This window comes from Scatophagus argus, chromosome 9 (assembly GCF_020382885.2).
Source record: "Scatophagus argus isolate fScaArg1 chromosome 9, fScaArg1.pri, whole genome shotgun sequence".
NCBI lineage: Eukaryota > Metazoa > Chordata > Actinopteri > Scatophagidae > Scatophagus > Scatophagus argus.
In genome coordinates, this window is record NC_058501.1 from 3,501,679 (window position 1) to 3,521,485 (window position 19,807).

General features: G+C 40.1%; 2 protein-coding genes across 3 annotated transcripts; one reads left to right on the forward strand and one right to left on the reverse strand.

Annotated features, from left to right (window-relative positions):
- Positions 1-568: 568 nt before the first annotated feature.
- Positions 569-1,631, forward strand: LOC124064204. The gene has a single exon (XM_046398437.1). It carries the CDS (start codon positions 810-812, stop codon positions 1,629-1,631), a length of 822 nt encoding a protein of 273 aa, XP_046254393.1. The 5' UTR covers positions 569-809.
- Positions 1,632-8,670: 7,039 nt separating this feature from the next.
- Positions 8,671-19,678, reverse strand: abhd5a (abhydrolase domain containing 5a). 2 transcript variants are annotated; one of them, XM_046399106.1, is made up of 8 exons: positions 19,562-19,678; positions 18,985-19,065; positions 17,673-17,758; positions 16,658-17,033; positions 14,652-14,806; positions 13,352-13,463; positions 13,005-13,191; positions 8,671-10,141 (listed from the first exon to the last, which is right to left on the reverse strand). In XM_046399106.1, exons 1-8 carry the CDS (start codon positions 19,591-19,593, stop codon positions 10,052-10,054), a joined length of 1,119 nt encoding a protein of 372 aa, XP_046255062.1. In that variant the 5' UTR covers positions 19,594-19,678; the 3' UTR covers positions 8,671-10,051. The 2 variants fall into 2 exon arrangements, with proteins under 2 accessions (XP_046255062.1, XP_046255063.1); XM_046399107.1 differs by having other exon boundaries at positions 18,985-19,026; positions 19,562-19,649.
- Between the last annotated feature and the right edge of the window lie 129 nt (positions 19,679-19,807).

Below are 19,807 nucleotides of genomic sequence, written 5' to 3' on the forward strand. Positions count from 1 at the left end.
CAGAACAGAGCTTTTCAGTTCATACTGGACTTAACTTTATCAGACTGCCAGAAGCAGAACTCAGAATTAGTGCTGGATGTGTATAACACATCTGTTTGTTTTCACTCATTAGTCATATCTATGATGTTTGGTTTGTTGTTTAACACTAGAACTACCGAGGCAGTCATTTTGACTGCTTTCAAAATTTGCAACGTCATAACTTGGTTTAAAAAAAACCTATGTACCAATAGGACCCTGACTTTTCCTAAATATGTGTATATTTTATTCTAACATTGTTTTATCATTAAAATTTCAAAACACAAAAGAGATCTGAGTATTACTACCTCGAATGACCATAGCAGTCAAATTGACTGCATGCTTTCTACAGGGGGTGTCATATTTCACTATTTGCTACATTTGCCTCCAAGTAATTTACAAAACAGCATGATTTTCTGATAGACAGCTTTTTGGTCTATCAAGTGTGCCATAAATTGGAAAAGGCCTGATAAGATGAATATTCCATGAAATAAAACTAATTAGGCTATAATGTTTTGGTGACAGTGGAACATCCTGAAACTTCAGCGGTACCTACTGTGTCAACCACAAGAGCACTCAGCCTGCCATTGGATGAAGAAGCTGTCCCACAACCTTCAGCACAGAGGCATGAAACAGCGAAAGATGGCACAGTGTGGACTGTAATACAGTCAGGTGAAAACAGTGGAAGGCGTCAGAGTCATAATGTTTTTACAGAAGCTTCAGGCCCCACAGCACATGCCAAACGCAACATTGAGGATGCCCTCACCTCTTTTCTGTGTTTGGTTGATGATGCCATGCTGAAACACATCAGGGCCTGCACTGTTGCTGAGGCACACAGAGTCAGAGAGGAAAGTTCATGGGATATGACTGTCGATGAGCTAAAGGCCTTCATTTCTCTAATCTACATTCGTGGTGCACAAGGTGGAAAAGGCCTGGACTTGGCGAGCTTTTGGTCAGCTGACTGGGGCTGTGCATTTTTCAAGGATACCATGTCCCGAAACAGATTCCAGGAAATCTTACGATTCCTGCGTTTTGACAAAAAGGAGACGAGACGCACACGTCTGCAGGAGAACAAGTTTTCCCTGGTATCTGAAGTTTGGGAGAGATTTGTCCAGAACTGCATCACTTGCTACAAACCAGGTGCTGATATAACTGTTGATGAGCAGCTCTTCCCAACAAAAGCAAGGTGCAGCTTCATCCAGTATATAGCTAGCAAACCTGATAAATTTGGTATCAAGTTCTGGCTTGCTGCTGATGTTGATACCAAATACATGCTAAATGCTGCACCATATCTGGGCAAAGATGAGACACTTGATAATTTCTTTACTTCCCTTGAACTTGCCAAGGCACTAAAGGCCCAGAAAACCAGCCTGGTTGGTACAGTAAATAAGAGCAGACGAGAGCTTCCTCCATCTGTAAAGGAGCAAAGGGCCCTGCACACCACAGAGGTGCTGAAATGTGACAGTGCAACCCTAACAGTGTATCAATGCAAACCAAGGAAAAATGTCTCCATTCTAAGCACTGACCACACAACTGTCAACATCACAAGTGGCCGTAAGGCTAAACTGTTACATACGAGACTGTTACATACTACAACAGAACCAAGGTTGGAGTAGATGTGCTTGATCAAATGGCGAGGAAATACTCAGTGAAAGCACCTACACGAAGATAGCCACCGGCGGTGTAATTGCAGAGAAGTTATGTTATGTGTCAATTAAATAAATAAAACACTCAATCATTATAGTTTTCATGTGTGTTTTTACCTATTTCACCAATTTATTCTTGTTGTTTTTAATGTTTTTAATGATAATCCAAATTATATACAAATAATGTCCAAGCAGTCAAAATCACTGCCACGGTCGTTCTAGTAGTTGCAGAATTCTGGTAGACCAAGTGTTAAACAAGAAAAATAAATAAATTCAACTTTAAAATCATATGACCCAGATTAAATGATGCAAAACCTTTCTGATACAATTTATGCATACTGAGAAAGCTACAGGAGTCCTAACAACCGGAAATGAGTCAGCATTTTTGCACTTCCAGTTCCTGTGTCTTGACATCAGTGGGTTTTGGTTATATCCCTAAAATAAATTCTTAAAACAAGCTTAAGAGATTTTTAGGTTTTATTCTACAACACAAATGGCAGTAAACACCCCACTCGTGAATTTTGAAGCTTTTCTGAGTCCTTAAAAGAAGTGGTTGTTAACAACCGGCTAAATGAGACTGCACAGGTTTTCAAGGACATTAAAGGTTGTCACGTCAAACATGGAAACTCCTTTCCTCCTTTCCTTCCTTCTTTCCTCACTGCAGTCTCCTCGCACTCTTGCAAACTATTCTGACTCAAGCACTCCAACTCATCAGTTTAGAGTAAAGTGGTGGTGATGCTGAAGTCATGCAAATGTGGTGTTTGTTGATAGCCTTTTATTATTAGCTCCTAAATTGCTGCCAATTTGATTTATGCTTCAAAAATCCTAAAAATATCATAAACTTTTGTTTGCCACAGAACTTATTTTCTGTAATAATACAAAATCCAGTGCAAAAATTCCACTGGCTTTTCTCACGGGAACCCCGCTGACTTCCGGGTAGGCCTACAAGAATAAGTCATTCTTGCAACAATACATAGCAATGTCATAAATGAAAATGAAATAAACATCAGTGTTAGAAGAAACTGCCAAATGTTTTCTTTACTAAAACAACATGATGGATCTTCTCTGCCCAATATTTTGCTAGGCTGAGAGGCTTGTTTGGATTGTTTCTTCCAGAGTGTTGTTTGTTTTCCTCAGTGCTCAATTCATTACTATTATTATTATTATTATTATAGAATAATTTCAAATGGAAATCAGGGAACTGTGTTTCAATCACTTTTGACAACACAGTCAAATGTCACAGTTCATCTTGTGGGCGAGCTCCATCTGTGGAAATCCAGATGTGAGAGATCACATGTTGATTCCAGGAGGTCAGAGAGGTTGGGAAGTGAAGAGGAGAAGCACAGGGTGTTGTTTTAAACACTCTCTATGATATGTTAACATCAGTGATAATGTTCCACCCCCATTCAGTCAGCAGCAGCTAAGTTCCCTCATTATAGGTTTTGGATCTCCAAACACTCACATGCACACTCACACACACACACACACACACACACACACACACACACACACACACAAAACATATGCAAATGTACACATAGAAATGGAAGCACACCCACACAAGCTACTACATCTTCTTATTGAAAATGTTTTCAAATCTTCCGTTCCCTAGGGGCATTAGAGCAGTGGGCGGGTATTATTTCTCTTTTTCATCACCTTCTGATTCTGTTATACACACAGGAGCACCTATGGGAGGTGATGATTCATGGAGACCCAAGTCATAGTGGGATGAAATGGCTAAGGGGGACGGTTAAAAATTCTGGTTTAACAAGCATTTTTAATGGCCTTTTATTCCTGAGCGTTTGATGTTTTGAGGCTTCACAACTCACCCGGGGCTGGGAGCTGGTTAACTGCATTTCAGGGCAAACTGCTACCTCCCAGTTTGCTGTGTCACTGTGGTTGACACACAAAATGATGACTGAGGCTTATGTGCACACTGATCTCATGGTGCAACTGATCTCATTCTGCTGAGGTCACGATCGACTACACCCTTGATGATGAGAAGAACAACATTTCCCAGGGGGGCAACTGTCTTCTTTCCTGGCAGCAGGATGTTGAGGGTAACTGTGGCTGACTTCAGCGTGATGCCTTGTACATCTTTTCCATTTTATGACTGCAGATTCCAATTATAATGTACATGCCGAGTCCTGTGTGACGGAGCAGAGGCAGGTTGGTTCGCTCGTGTGTGTGTGTGTGTGTGTGTGTGACAGAGACAGAGGGTAGATGGCAGATTATTGCACTTATGCTTAAACACATTTCTGTGTTCTGTTCTAAGTGTTCCCTCATCACACAGCCTTTCATTTCTCATGACCTGTGCTGGCCAGTGATGGGAACTGCTGCGTGACTGCCATGTTGAATACAACAATATTAACATACCCCTGAAATTGATTTTTCACACATATTCACACAGTATCAACTCTAGATTTGAAAGAACATTCACAAGAAAATACAACTGGCAAGACAAACAGCACATTGAGCTAGTTTGCCCAGCTGTTTGTTGGTTCAAACCATCGACTCTATAATAAACAATGGAAGGAGCCATCATGATGTCACTTGTCATTGGTTTGTGGATCTCTATTTCAAGCTTCAGTCACAAGGTAATTTACAGAATGAACGTCACGCTGTATTGAAGAAGACTTGAAACTGATGAGTGATAAGTCAAGAGAGAAGTCGACTCATTTTATCTAAAGTGTACATACAATGAGACATCTTTTTGAAACCAGTGGAGTCTCCCCCTGCTGGCCATTAAAATGCAGCTCCATTGACTTATTTTCCTGTCTAAGGTTCACATGTAGCCTAGTTATAATGTAGTGTGTGCTGTGTGGATTTATTAAAGGTATAGCATAATATAAAACTATTTCTTCTGTAATGTTGAGCTCTTACTTATAATTTACACCAATCACATGTAAGGTGTTGCTCTAGTGCAGCTGACCAAACCAAATGATATCAGCTGGCTATACAAAATGCAATATAAAAGAAACGCAGAAATGATAATATGATGTACAGTACATATAACATCTGACAGTGGGACTTGGCACAGATTGTAATGGTGTTTCATAACTGTGTAATGTGGACTTATAATGTACATATATCACTCATCACAGTATAATGAATGTCAGTGCACTAAAATGTCAAATACAAAGTTCATCATATATCTTAATCACCTTAAATAAGCAAAGTGTTGCTTAAATAAATAAGCAAAAGTTACAGTTAAAGTTAAAGTTAGTTTTCACATTCAGCAAATACCAAGCATGATTATTATGAATGATCATGTGTAGAACCTCTTAAACTATTTATCAGCTTTTACTTTCATCCTAAGAGTCTGAACTTAGAGTCATGTTGCTTCTGTTCTGTTAAGGTGACAGTGAAACACCAGCAGCTCCTGGAGAACCTAGCAAAGATACTGTTTATGATATGCTCAAAGTGCTTCTGTCTGGGAAGAAAGTACACCTTTGTTCCATAGCACTCACAAACATTCCCCGTGTAAACCACCTCCTTTATCGATTATCTCGAATGTGAATGATCATCGATCGGGTTGAAGATAGCGATGGCGATGTTGAATAATTCAGGCAATGAGCACAGCAGAGTACTTGGTAGTAAAAGGCTGGTGCATCAACATTTATGAATCTAGACTTCGAGAGCAAAGCAAGACAAAGTCACAGTCTAAATGGTAATGCATTTTGTGTGTGTTTACATGTGTGTGTGTTTTGTGTGCTTGGTAAGTCACAGAAGGTCTGGCCTGCCTGAGGGCAGTACTCACGGCTCGCTGTGAAAGATATGGGGGTGGCACTGCCGCACAGCCTGAGAGGACACGCTGTCTGAGGTCTGAGATGGAGGGAGGATGGGTAGGAGAGAGAGAGAGAGAGAGAGAGAGAGAGAGATCCATACATACACACAGGCAGCTGGGGAGCGCCTGATAGAGAGAGAGGGAGACAGAGAAAGAGTGAGGAGAGGAAGGGAGGGAGATAAGCGCCTTAGAGGGTGGGAAAGATAACGACAGATAGGGAAAGCAGCATGGAGGCCGAAAGTGAGCAAGCGAGACAGGAAGAGAAAGAGAGAGAGATATAGAGGAGGCGAGAGGCTGAATTTAATAAATTAGATCAGGCGCCTTGCCGGTTTCCTAGCAACCCAGACGAGCCTGGTCTGGCCTGGTCTGTGCTCCAGAGTAAAGGTCTTTCTCCTCCGCCTCTTCTCCCATCTCCCTCTACCTTTCTTCCTCCCTCCACCTCCTCCTCCTCCGCTCACTCATATCAGCACTGGGCACAATCACTGTCCTAGTCATTGTGACAGACGACTATATTTAGAAGCAGATTCATGTACTAAGGTAAAATGGTGCCACAGATTTACAACACGGATACTTAGAGGAAGCAGGTCCGTTTACTCCAGAAGCAAATCGCTGGTTTTTACCAGTCTTTTCAAAATAAAATTAGTTACTCATTAGTCATTATGATTGGTGCATTACTCATCCCTAATTTTTATTTATGATTCTATCTTATGATACCCTAAAAATTTATGGGATTATAAAGACAACAATCTCCTTTCTCGTGTCCTATACGATGAGTTTAACCCAAATAACAATCACATATAATAAGTCACTGCTTGCAAAAACTACTGGGAAATATTATATATTAAATTATATTACATTATATTACATATTATATGTAATATTTCATTTTAAAAAATTGTCTTTATTGCCATTTTTTAGTCAGGATAGCTAAACGTCACAGGGAGTGGGGGTGTGGGGGTGGGGGGTGAACAACTTGGAGCAAAGGGCCATAGATGAGAAGAGACCCCAGGCCTCTGCTAAGGGCTCAGTTTTTGTACATGATACAAACAGTCCACTAGGTAAGCCTTAAAACAATTCTTGAGCTCTGGAAAATGTAATTTTTTCGTAATGGCTAGGCTAATATACAAAAATGATTCGACCTTTCCATACACGCATATGGATATTTTGGGTCTGTGCAAACAAATAGGTCATCTGTGTTGAGATTCAGTTGATCATTCTGAAATACTTCTATGTTTGTCAGTGCCAGTTCATAACCAGTGGACCTGCAAAAAAACATTTGAAGAAAAATGAAGACCGGAGCTGAAATATGCATTTTTTCAGATTCCCAAGTCATGACAATGGGTGTAAGAGGAGGGCATTGTGAGCAAACACCTGAGTCACGCAGATGTCAAATCAGGCAACTGTTTCTGAGGTCAGTTGGGGGCCATTCTCGAGGAACATTTAGCCAGACATCATCAGCCCATCTGTACTAACAGACCTTTGGTCCACAAAGTTGCATTTTTTGTTTATACCAAGCTAGGGCACTCAATTGGAACACAGAAATGTTGTTGGATTATACAGTATGTTAGTATGTTATACATTATGTACCTATGCATAAAAAATAAATTTCAACATGCTCACTCAAAAGACTCCTTGAGGTCGTGATGGTGCAGAATTGTGAAGCATGAAGTCACTGTAGGTAAAAGAATGGATGGAGTTTTGTTTTGCAGTTCACAAACTCGTGTGTTCATATCAGCTCTTGCTTCACTTGTCTGGGCTCATGTGAACACTGGACCGCCACAGTTGCAGAAAATTACAGCCCAGCGGACTGTGGTTCAGATCTCCATGTCACAGGAAAGGCTTCTAGGTATGACACAACAAAACTGACTATTTCTAAACAAGTGAAAATGCAGGCTTTGCTCTGCTCTCTCCAATGGCACCAGTATTCAACTATATTCACTGCTCATTGTTGTGTCTCCATACAAGGTCCCTTATTACCCCAGGGGTTTTAGTGGCCTTGATTTGGACCAGATTTTGTGATAATGAAGCACTTCTCATCTGATTTGACTGTGACTGGATGAAACTCTGGTTCCAGTAATCAACCTTGTGATTCACCAGTGGGATATTCTCAGTCAGTGAAATGACTCACAGGTCTGTAGTCGCCCCACCCTGCCACGCTGTGTTTAATGGTCTCAAGCCAGAGGGAGGATCACTCTACTGTAGCTTTATAGAGTGTACCCTGAGGTGTGCTCCAAGTTAATTGCTTGATATACATCTAAGACCACTGATAAAACACCTAGGAAATTTCCAGTTTTGCAGTCTTAGTGAGTAGGGATGCATTCCAGGTATAAGCGGCCAACTGAGGCTGCAAATAAATTCTCTCAGTATGAGGCAGATGTCTTGTATGATGTAATATTTTTATATAAATGCATAGTCCTGATGAAGTTCCTTAATGGAAGGAGAGATAGTCCCTCTGTTTCCAAGGCTAATCAACAGCTACTCTACCACCGAAAGGAGACTTCATTACACCCACCTCAATCATTCTCTAAACAGCTGAGTGGGACAAAACTACCCCCACTGGCTCTGTATGACTCGAAAATACTTTCACGAGCTTGCATATTTCCCCCCTGTATCGATCAAAGAGCAGAGAGAATAAAAACAGATAGGATGTCTTTTGCGATCGATATCTCTGTTAATGTCGAGTCTGGATCAAAGGATGGAAAGGAGGGAGGGCAATGTACATCCTCACATCTTCAGTCCATCTAACTTCCTGTTGCAGAGCAGTGATCACTCTCCTTCCTTGCACTTTCTTCCAGACACCTATCTGATGATTGGTAATGTGGAAGGTCACATGTTAGTTCTGGACTGCTCTCTCTGCAGATGAAATAAAAAGGTGGAAATAAGAGCAGATACTGGTGCACAAGAGGGAAGAGTGTGGACATGCTCCATAAGCTCCGCATCCCCTCATCTGCACATGAGTGCTCTCTAGTGGCAGTGAGGGAAAACTACAGAAGCTTAACAGTAAAGTGCAGGAATCATTTCTCTCACTGGCAGAGGGCTGACAGCTCTGAAATGATAAGGGGAGCTGGAGGAAAAATATTGATTCATCTGGCTCCATTAGAGTGAGAAGCAAAAGGAGGGGGAGAGGTGGAATCAAAGTGTTGCATCGAAGAATAAACATGTGACGCAAACACAGCTTAGACCTACATTATTCAAATGTGACAGAAAAACAGAGAAGCACGGTCACGCTATAGCACACATTTTATTTGTGTTAACATTTACATATACGGCAGAAATAGGAAAGGGAAAATGGGTGGAGGAGGGAAGATTTGGTAGGCAAATTAATTTGTATTTCAGAAATACATTGTCATATGTAATAAAATTAAGTAGTCATATACAGCCCTGATTTGAAAAACTACCCTTTTGAATCTTTCTGCCACAGCCAACAGTGACGTATGATGTCTGAAGTTGGTTTCTTTAGATTACTTCTAAATGATTAGTTTTAGGTTTAATCTTTATTAGCAAAAGATTCTTTGAGTGCAAACAGTGCTACTGAATGTTTTGAGGAAAAAAAAACAAAAGAGGTTACATAAATAAATAAAAGAAAGGTCAATATGACCACATGTAGACCTTTTTACAATGATACTAGCTAGATCATTGATAATTGTGAACTGAAATTGAAGTTTAAATTGTATTTTTTTGTAGACAGCAGTCAAATACGTCAGAGGCCTGTGCACCCACATCAGAGTGTAAAACAGTTTGCTGCTCTGGGTTTCAAATTACCATTATTTCTTAATTCTACTGCTCATTTGAATTCAACAGTCACCACTAATAAAACTGAAGTGAACTTTTGACGGGGCTAATAGCCATGCAGAGAGGACACATGCTCCAAAAGATTATTATTAGCTGCAGATAAATTTATGGCTGCTTCCTGGTGCTGGTGCAATGATGCTCTAAAAGAGTACACTTCCTGTCTGTATCAGAATCATATGGACAAACCACAAACCACGGGTCAGGCGCTGTGCAGGAAATACTAACACATGACACTGTAACTGAGCTTTTTGAATACACTGACACTGATTCTGTTTCAGTGTAACATAATTCAAAGTGTGGCTGAATACTTACCACTTTTCTTAAGAAAAATATGCAAAAAATATGGATATCTACATGCACACACTTAAAATGATAAGATATGAAAATAAACTTTTTTATTCTGTCTAGTCATTTTTGCACATTTGGATCAGATCAGACAACTACAGGAGTTCCTGAAGGCCACATATGGACAATAATATACATTCACTGAGCGCTGAGGATTTGTGTTGTGTTCACCTGAATACTCGAATTTCAAATTGGAACTTTATCAGTGATGTGAGCTCAGAGTATTTAGCTTCTATCACTAAATCAATGGCCAGTTGACATGACATGAACTGCATTCTGTCATGATGATGAATTAAAAGCATGCATAAAACTCTTCTTTTCATTTTTTTAAAGGTACAAGCACTCCTGATCCCTGCTTTAAGGAAGAGGGATCCCACGTTTCCATTTGGGCTGCTACAGTGAGATACAGTCTGTTGTCGGTGCTCCCCTTTGTCTCCAGAGTTCAGTAACCAGATTTGTCTCTTGTTCAGTCCACTTTATCACACACTTGCAGAACTCTGTGATTGAAGTCGTCTGGCTGGTCAGCGTATACATAGTGCCCTGCTCCACGGATAGTCTGCAGGGAGGAAAAAGAATGGAAAGAGAAGCAGGTGATTAAAAACAGGAAGCAATATACAAAGACAGGCCATAAAGGAATGTATAGCTTTTACTGGAGAGCCCTGCTGCCTTTGGTTTATTACTTTTATGAAAGATAAAAGAAATGTTAAATTTTTCAACCATTTCCAGTAAAAACAGTTATGTTATTACAAATCAGTAGAGAGGATACTTCAGTTAGTGTCATAAGTCGTTATGAAAGCACAATTACTTTTCATTAACACCCTTCTGAGAATGTGTATAATGACACAGCATATGCAAAAAGTAAAGCAAATTACTAAAATATGAAATTTTATTAAGAAGTACACTGCCAGTCAAAAGTTTGGACACACCTTCTCATTTAATGGTTCTTCTTTTCATGACTATTTACATTGCAGATTCACACTGAAGCTATGAATGAACACATATAGAATTATGTAGCAAACAAAAAAGTGTGAAATTACTCAAAACATGTTTTATAATGTATTTTATACTGTATCTGGTGCAGAACTCCATCACTCTCCTTATTGGTCAAATAGCCCTTACACAGCTTGGAGGTGTGTTTGGGGTCACTGTTCTGTTGAAAAATAAATGATTGTCCAACTAAATGCAAACTGGATGGGATGGTATGTCGCTGCAGCAGTGTTACCAGCAAAACACCCCCACACCATCACACCTCCTCCTTCATGCTTCACGGTGGGAACCATGCATGTAGAAAGCATCCGTTCACCTTTTCTGCGCTGCACAAAGACGGCGGGTGGAACCAAAGATCTCAAATTTGGACTCATCAGACCAAAGCACAGATTTCCACTGGTCTAATGTCCATTTCTTGTGCTTCTTGGCCCAAACAAATCTCTTCTGTTTGTTGCATTTCCTTAGCAGTGGTTTCTTAGCAGCTATTTGACCATAAAGGCCTGATTCATGCAGTCTCCTTTGAACAGTTGATGTAGAGATGTGTCTGCTACTAGAACTCTGTGTGGCATTTATCTGGGCTCTAATCTGAGGTGCTGTTAACTTGTGATATCTGAGGCTGGTGACTCGGATGAACTTATCCTCAGCTGCAGAGGTGACTCTTGGTCTTCCTTTCCTGGGGCGGTCCTCATGTGAGCCAGTTTCGTCATAGCGCTTGATCGTTTTTGTGACTGCACTTGAGGACACATTCAAAGTTTTTGCAATTTTGCGGACTGACTGGCCTTCATCAGTCAGTCAGATCATCAGGTTATCAGATTGATCTCAGTTTGTTCATGTTAACAATGAATCCTCCATACATGCAAAAGTTAGTCATGGAGTTCCCCAAGGTTCTGTGCTCGGACAGGTACCCTTCACCTTATATATGCTACCCATTGGTACTATCATTAGGACACACTCCATACATCTTCATTGTTATGCAGATGACACACAATTATATTCATGAATGAAGCCAGATGAAGTCAATCAGCTAACCAAAGCTCAGGCATGTCTTATAGATATCAAAACCTGGATGACTTCCAATTCTCTACTTCTATACTCAGACAAAACTGAATTTATTGTGCTGGGTCATAAACATCTTAGAAACAAATTATTTAGTGATATAGCTACCATGGATGGCCTTGGTGTCCAGACCCACTGTAAGAAATCTGGGGCTTAATTTTAGTCAGAATGTCTTTTAACTCACATATATCACATAAATTTCAAGGACTGCCTTTTTTATCACTTTCGCAACATTGCAAAAATTAGGCACATCCTGTCTGAGAAAGATGCAGAAAAACTAGAAACACGTTTATTACCTCCTATAATGGACTATCGCAACTCCCTGCTATCAGGTTGCCCCAATAAGTCCCTAAAGACTCTCCTAGATAATCCAGAATGCTGCTGCATCTGTACTGACAAAAATTCACATTAAAAAGCGTATTTTTCTTGTACTGTCTTTTCTGAACTGGCTGCCTGTAAAAATCAGAACAGACTTTAAAATTCTCCTCACATACAAAACTCTTAATGGTCAGGCGCCATCATATCTTAAAGAGTTCATAGTATCTTATTATCCAACCAGAACTGTACACTCCCAAGATGCAGAGTTACTTATGGTTCCTAGAGTCAGCAAAAGTGAAATGTTAACCGGAGACTCCACTTATCAAGCTCCTTTCCTACGGAATCTCCTTCTGGTTTCGGTCCAGGAGCCAGATAGCCTCTCTGCGTTTAAAAGCAGCCTTAAAACTTTCTTTCATGATAAAGCAGGCCAAAGCCGGCCCCTAGTCATGCTGCTATAGGCTTAAACTGCCAGAGGACGTCCCTTCTATACACATTCATATACCATTTAGGCATGTCATTACCTTCTAAAAAGAGTGCTTGCTCATGTTGGGTTTCTTTGGACTAAGAAATAAATGAAAGAGTTTGGTCTAGACTTGCTCTAACTGGAAGGTCATGAGGTAACTTTTGCTGTGATTTGGCACTATATAAATAAATTGAATTGAACTACATCTGTCACCGTTAATTACATTCCTACAGAGTTTTCACTGCATATTACATGTATTACATGAGTCTGGTCACACAAAGATGTAAACTGCAACTTGACTAGTAATTCAGCCATGCAACTGTGAGTTGGTAATTCTAGTTTACTATGCATGACATTAATGAAGTACATTAAATAAGAAAACTTTTAGCGCAATTCCTTGGAATTATCTGATTATGTGGGATTACATTTTAGTAGACAGATAGATAGATAGATAGATATACTTTATTGATCTCAAGCTGGGAAATTATAGTAAAAGAACATCTGCAGCCATTGTAGCACATTATTTCTGGGCTTTAAAGAGTGGAATCTCAGAATTATTTTGTCAAACTCCCACTGAAGTAAACCATGAACTCACGATTATCTCCACATGTGAGTGTGGCCTCATCTCTTTGATGGTGCTGCCTGAGTTGCTGTCTATGCTTGAGCGGGATCCATAGATGATGGTGATGGGGATTTCAGGCTGAAGCTGGTCCATCCTCTGCAGCATTGGCCTCTTAGCCCAACCATAGGGAACAGTCATATTCTTAAAGGCTGTTTCCCCACTGTGACAATAGAAAACAATTAACTTGACAAAGGGCAGGAAATGTTGATGACAAGGCATAGTTTTTGGTAGTAATACTCTCAAATGACTGCAACAAAGGTTTCAAAGGTTTCATTAAATTTACTAAAGAAAACAGCAGTAATGGGGAAACACAGACAGACCTGGGGGTTTGCACGTTCAGGTGGTAGATGTACTCTGACACAGTGTTGTCACTGAACATGGACAAGAACTTTCTCTTGAAGTCGGGTCTCAAAGTTTGGACCAAAGTGAGACCTGCAGGGGCCAAAGAGGAGATGCTCAAGTGTCAAAACCAAGCATGTAGCCATTAAGAGATGAGGCTGTCTCATTATATTTTACATGAGGAGGGTTGAAGGGCATGAAAAGAATCAGGACCAGGATGGATTGTCTCAACTTTCTTCTCAAAGTCTGCACTAAAACATTTGAAAGCAGCAACAGTAGAATTCTTGAGCCTTTATTAGATGACTAGTTTTAATTGGTATTTCAACTAATTGTCTGCATATTAAAGGGAAAAAGTTCACCCTGAAATCAAAAATATGTAATTATCCTCTTACCTGAGATGACATTTATTCATATGGATTTTTTTTTTTTGTTTGTTTTTTTTTGTGTGTGAGTTGCAGAGTTTTGGATAGCTTAGAAGTAAAGCTGCCACTGTCAGGAACTCAAAAAAATACACTGGAAAACCTCAATAACAATGTCTCTTTCCAGAAATCACGATGCAGTTACTTAAAATAGTCCATAGACCTTGTTGGGAGCAGTTTCATCTAGGAACTATTTTATTTTTGCCAAACTACAGCCATCAAATGAACCAAAGTACAGAAGGAAACGCGCATCAACTCATAGACAAGAAGCTAGTTGAATAGGACGACTGAGCTAGCTAATGTTAAAGCTCAGTCAATAAGGATGGAATTAATGTTTACATCATCATCAAAATCATGCCTAACAGTAAATCTGCGTTTCCTTCAGTGCAGAAATACGTAAAGAAAACTGTTCCTAGCAATGTAGACATAAGACTTAATATAACATTACCAAATCACTTTAACTTCTTTTATCTGTACAGATAAAATACTATTTTACTATATTACTGCTGTCAACACATTTTCATTTAATTTCATAAAAAAAATATATTTTATTATTTCTCATTCATTTTCTCCCCATATGCTCCAGACGCTAAGCTACTGTTTTGCATTCCCTGCATTTATATTACTCATTTTCATACAATTGAAATTTATTAAATAGAAACAGTTCTATTCTGTGTGTGATACCACTCAATTTGCTCTACTCTTCCCCGTAGGCCCATTTTTATTCACTGGATCCTGTTGTGCTGCTTAGTTTCCTCTGAGGGATCATTAAGATTTCATCTAATGTAATTGATGAAGATGGGTTGGGAGTCTTTGATATAGAGATGTGCTAGCTTTTACCACTTTAATGGCCCGGTCTTACCCAGTGGCCCAACCAGTCTGAGACCAGCTAGAGGGTTGAAGGGACTGAACATGGCTCCTAGTGCTTTGATCCACACAGGGATGGGACGGTCTGCCTCTGCAGTGTCCGGACGTTCAGGGAAGCCCCAGGGCTCCACCAGTAGTATGTGCTTTACTCTGGAGGCCAAAGACAAAGAAATCAAATACAAACACACATGCTTCATTTTCCATTCCATTCAGCTCTACGGGGCTTTTGAGCTGCTTTTAGCTCGCTTTTTGGTTTCGGGGAACACAAATAATTTCACTATCCTTAACCATAACAAATAAATAAATAACCCAGTCTACACCGTCTGCCCAGCAACGAATAATGGGAATACAGAAGTAGCAGCCAACACCTGTTAGGATAGGTTCTGGTCAATCTTGTGTTCGTAGCTTAGTTCCACTGATTGCTCCAAAATCAAATCTGGTAATTCAGCTTTAAATTACAGTCAGCATTAGACACCCCACTTCTGGTAGTAATGATTAAACAGGTCTTAAACAAACCCTCAGCCTGACCAAACACATACGGAAGAGAAATCAAGGGCAAAGGGTAAAACTATTACAGACTACTATATACTAGACTATCAGTTGTAAACACCAACAAGAGTTTACAGGCCGACTCCTCGGTTCAACTTTCAACATCTGCACTTGTACTACTGTAGGTGAAATTTTCAGTTTGACCTGCAAATAAAGTGGCTTGGAGAACTGGCTTTACTTTTGGTTTTCCTACAATCTGTATGATCTGACTTTAACAATTAATTTGATGAACAGACTAAATCAGATTTACACTTTAGGAGTGAATGAATACCAGCAACTGGTGAGAGAACACCACAATATGGATTCACTGCTCTCAACTCAGAAACCATCCGACATCTACAGTATGCCCATCACATGCTATAATACTACAATTGTTTTTAGGCACGAAATTTCTTATCATCAAACTTTCTTTTAGACCATTACAGGAACAATGAGCACAGTTCAGCTTAAATAAGGACATATGTCCCTGTTTAAGAGCATCTCGCGTTAGAACTCAAAGGCCATTTGGAACACTGAGATAACAATAAGAGGACAGGAAGAGGGATTTTTTAGCATTAGTGATGAAGGAGGGTGATAAGGCATTCAGGACATTTTATCAGACGTCCCTTGGGGAGAGCCGGGTGCCTGCTGGAAGCTTGGAGCTGGAGACGCAGCAAGACGAGATGATTCAGGAGATAGAGTGTAGTGGGAGGAGAGAGGCTTGGAGGACACTGCTGTTATCACAGGCTGCCAGCGCCTACAGTATGGCACACTGCTACAACCGTATCCTGTACACATGCAGTCGTGTTAACACTAAAGGGGCAGAATCGTTGCTCAAAACACGGGTCAGTCATTTTTCTCCTTCTATGCAGAGTCTTCCTTCTGTTTATTAACAGAAGTGGTTTAAGGATATTTTAGGTTTATTACAACTTCAGTCACCTATTTCCTATTCTGTCTAATGACAAATGATCACATATTTTAGCTATATGGCAAACTCATCAGCAAACACACTGCTTATTGACACATTCCACATACACATTCATTTATATTTTTAGTTTTGTTTCTTGCCACCTGCCGAGTGTACATCCAATGTTCACTCTCTTTTATCTGTGTTTTTAAGTCTCCACCAACTCCTGAAGGACACATCTGTTTCTTTATATGCTAACTTCTCAAGCTAGGTGCTAATTGTGTCTGTCTGCTGTTCGATGCTGAGTAGGTAGAAGTGCTGACTGACAACTTATACTTTAAAACGGATAATATGAGCACTTCAATCGTTGTATATTTTGTCACAAGTCATGCCATCATTGCAGTACTGAACTGCATCCACTGTTGTCTTGCCCTTGGTATAACATTTATCACACTAAATGCAGTTCATATCAACATCATCAGCACCAAAGGATAAAAGATGCCTTTTAATTTAAAAACAACACAATCCTGCAGTGAGATAAGAGAAATCCCATAATCTCCACCCACCTGTCTGGGTATTTAATAGAGTATGACACAGTCAGGTATCCTCCCAGGTTGTGACCCAGCAGTATCATGGACTCTAGACCCACTTTAGCCCTCCACTGCTCTATAGACTCCACAAACTGCTCCTCTGCCTTCTGAGCATCTGTGGAGAACAGAGGCCTGCTGCTCTGTCCGAAGCCCAGCAGGTCAAGTGCCAAGACGGGCCGACGCTGGGAGAGAGCATCCAGGTTCTGAGCCCAAAGGCCTACACCACCTCCAAACCCATGGAACAGCACCATGGGGGTTTTGTCTTTGACATGTTCACTGCTAAAGGTCAGGGTCCACAGCTGGCTGCCGTTGGAGATGGGGATGTGCTGTTTGGTGAAAGTGCTTTTTACACCTGAAAATAAAGGGCAAGGGAAGGAAAGAGAAGAATGTAGAGATAAAAAGGAATGATTTTTCTATCTATCTAAGAATAAAACAATACACATGCTTGTTGTTGCCACAGTTTTTGAGTCATGAAGTTATTCAAATCAGATGGGATGAAATTTTGTTTCCCTAAGATGGTGAAAGAACAACCCACCCTACTCTTAGAACTCTACAGAACTTTAAAGTACTCATGTTCCATTGCACTACGGTCATTTTGCACTACCCTGTCAGCCATTTGCACTACTGTTTATACTGTTTACACTGGTGTTTATATCATCTGCTGTTTTCTCTTATATTCCACTGTTTTTATATTATATAGCGTTGTGTATATTTATATTTATTTTGTTAGGCAATTGGGCTTATACTGGGACCGGGGAAACTAATTTCGTTCCACTCATGTTCTACGTGTGTGAAATGACAATAAAGCTCCTTGAATCCTTGAATCTTACTCTGAATAGCTAATACTTGCTGACTTTGTTGGTTGGGCTGGGTAGCTTAAGGCATGAGGAGTGATGACTGATTGTGACAGTCAGAAGCAGAGTGAGGCATGGATAAATGTGTAAAACACCAACGTTCTGACTCTGAGCCATACGCAGGAACTCAAACTTACATCGCAGCATCATGTCCTCTGCAGTCTGTAACTGGATTTGAGAGGTGGGACACCACGGTGGCAGCCAGCTGGGGATCCAGCACCACCTACACAGATGGAAAAGCTCAACTTCCATCATCAGGTTTATGAGCATCATCTTTCTGAACTACAGTGGGGACATGGTGTCACTGCAGTGTGAGACTACACTTAAAGGATTTAGACACAGAGAAATAAAAGTATTAAAGTATATCAACAAAACAGCAAAGGACAGCAAAAGGACTGAATGTTTGCATTTACTGACTTTCAGTGTCATATCTGATGACCTCTGCATCAGCTGCTCAGTATGAATGAGAGGGTTGTTACCTAATATCGTAAGCTGTAATAAAAACTCTGATGACCAAATCTTTTGTTCAATCTCTATTTCAGCGAATAGGTAAAATCTGTTTTATGTATTAAATATATTTTCTACAGAATGGTTTTTGTATATGTTTGCTATATATCATCAGGCTGCAGAATTGAGAAGTTGAACCAGAAAAGCCATCAATGAAGATCCTGACACTCCACAACCATACAAGCAATCATACAAAAGTCCCACTTTTCATAACACATCCTATATCCTCCTCCTCCTCATTATCATTTTCCTGGACCGTGACTGGATCTGTCAGATTATCCTTTGTTATGATAAACAAATATTTAAGCTATTATACATAAGCAACTGTTCACGTGTGGCATAATGTTGGTGTTTTAGTTAGAGCCAGACTGATACCAACCAATTATAAATAACTATAAATTAAAAAAAAAAAAACGCAATTAAGACAAATACTTGTATGTAGGTGTGTGTATATATATAATTTATGCCATAATTTCTAAATTACCCCAAGTATATTTTTCTGCATTACATGGTGCAAAACAAGTATTCATATTGCTGCCTATCGGACATATAACATAACATACCCCAATACAGATATGTAACAATATTTCTGTGACAGACCAATATTGGCTCTAGAGGGACTCTAGTTTCAATAGCCATCAGCTAATCGAATTGTCAGGTGACAGCAGAGGTGCCAGGTTACAATATTTTATTAATATCAATGGATAAATTATTAGAAATACCTCTCAGTATAACACCACAGAGTTTGACAATACCATCTCCTCCACAATTACCATATTTAATAACATGGAAATTAAATAAAATAAAAACTGAACATTAGCTATAATTCTAAGGTCATATTTATTGTAGCTGAGCACAGAGAAACTTTAGACTTCTGGTATCAAGGGGTGCTTGTAAGGGGCTTACACCACACACCTGCTTCAGCTCAGAGGCCAGACATACCTTATTGTGGTGTCCACGTAGCCCCACACACTGCTGATCAGACTGTGAACACCAAACACAGACAGCAATCTCTGTACAAGCCTGAGACCACAACAAAAGGAAACGAAGCGGATGAGGGCCAAAAAACACTGGCTAACAGACAGGACAGGACAGTGCTGTGCTGTGCTGTGCTGTGCTAAATGACGGGTGTCAGTGCAATAAATAGTGCCAGCCGAGTTAACTGCGATGCGGATGACATCTCGTCTAAACTACACTTCACGGCAGATACCATTTTAAAACCGTATGTCACTGTGTAAAAGAGCAAAAACCTGTTAAATCTTACATGTTTTCCTTCAGTGTAAAAACCTCTGAGTGTTATGTTGATATGTGTGTTTACCTGAACTACAGTGTAGTGTCTAACTCTTTCACTAGTTCAGCAAGTTAAACATCCTGTTACTGCTACATGGCAATAACATGCAGGGCGAGAGTTACACAGAAGTACTACAGTTTCGTTGTAATACCAACAGATATGACATACTTTAAATACATACTTTCACAAATACAAACACAGACGACGTGGGTTAGAGGAAACACTCACCCTTCGCTCGCTGTCACCGCTTGCTCGGCCATACTGCTACACCACTTCTGAGACTACTAGAGGTCACGTGGCCTCAGAGACGCCGACGTAGGGTAAAACAAAATGGCAGTGGACGTTTGATTTTTTTGTATGGATAACTCCACCGAGCGGTGTTTTTCCGTACTCCACAGATACCTCAAAGAAGCTTCTGTCCCCGCTCACCGCAACATTTCTTTTCTTAGCTCTTATTTAAAAAATAAACAAATG

Coding starts and splice junctions, on each gene's coding strand:
- LOC124064204 (XM_046398437.1), top strand. CDS start 810: ATGCTGAAACACATCAGGGCCTGCACTGTTGCTGAGGCACACAGAGTC.
- abhd5a (XM_046399106.1), bottom strand. CDS start 19,593: ATGGCCGAGCAAGCGGTGACAGCGAGCGAAGG. Junction 19,066..19,561: donor GCGGTGACAGCGAGCGAAGG/GTGAGTGTTTCC, acceptor TTGTGGTCTCAG/GCTTGTACAGAGATTGCTGT. Junction 14,807..16,657: donor TCTATTAAATACCCAGACAG/GTGGGTGGAGAT, acceptor TTTGGCCTCCAG/AGTAAAGCACATACTACTGG.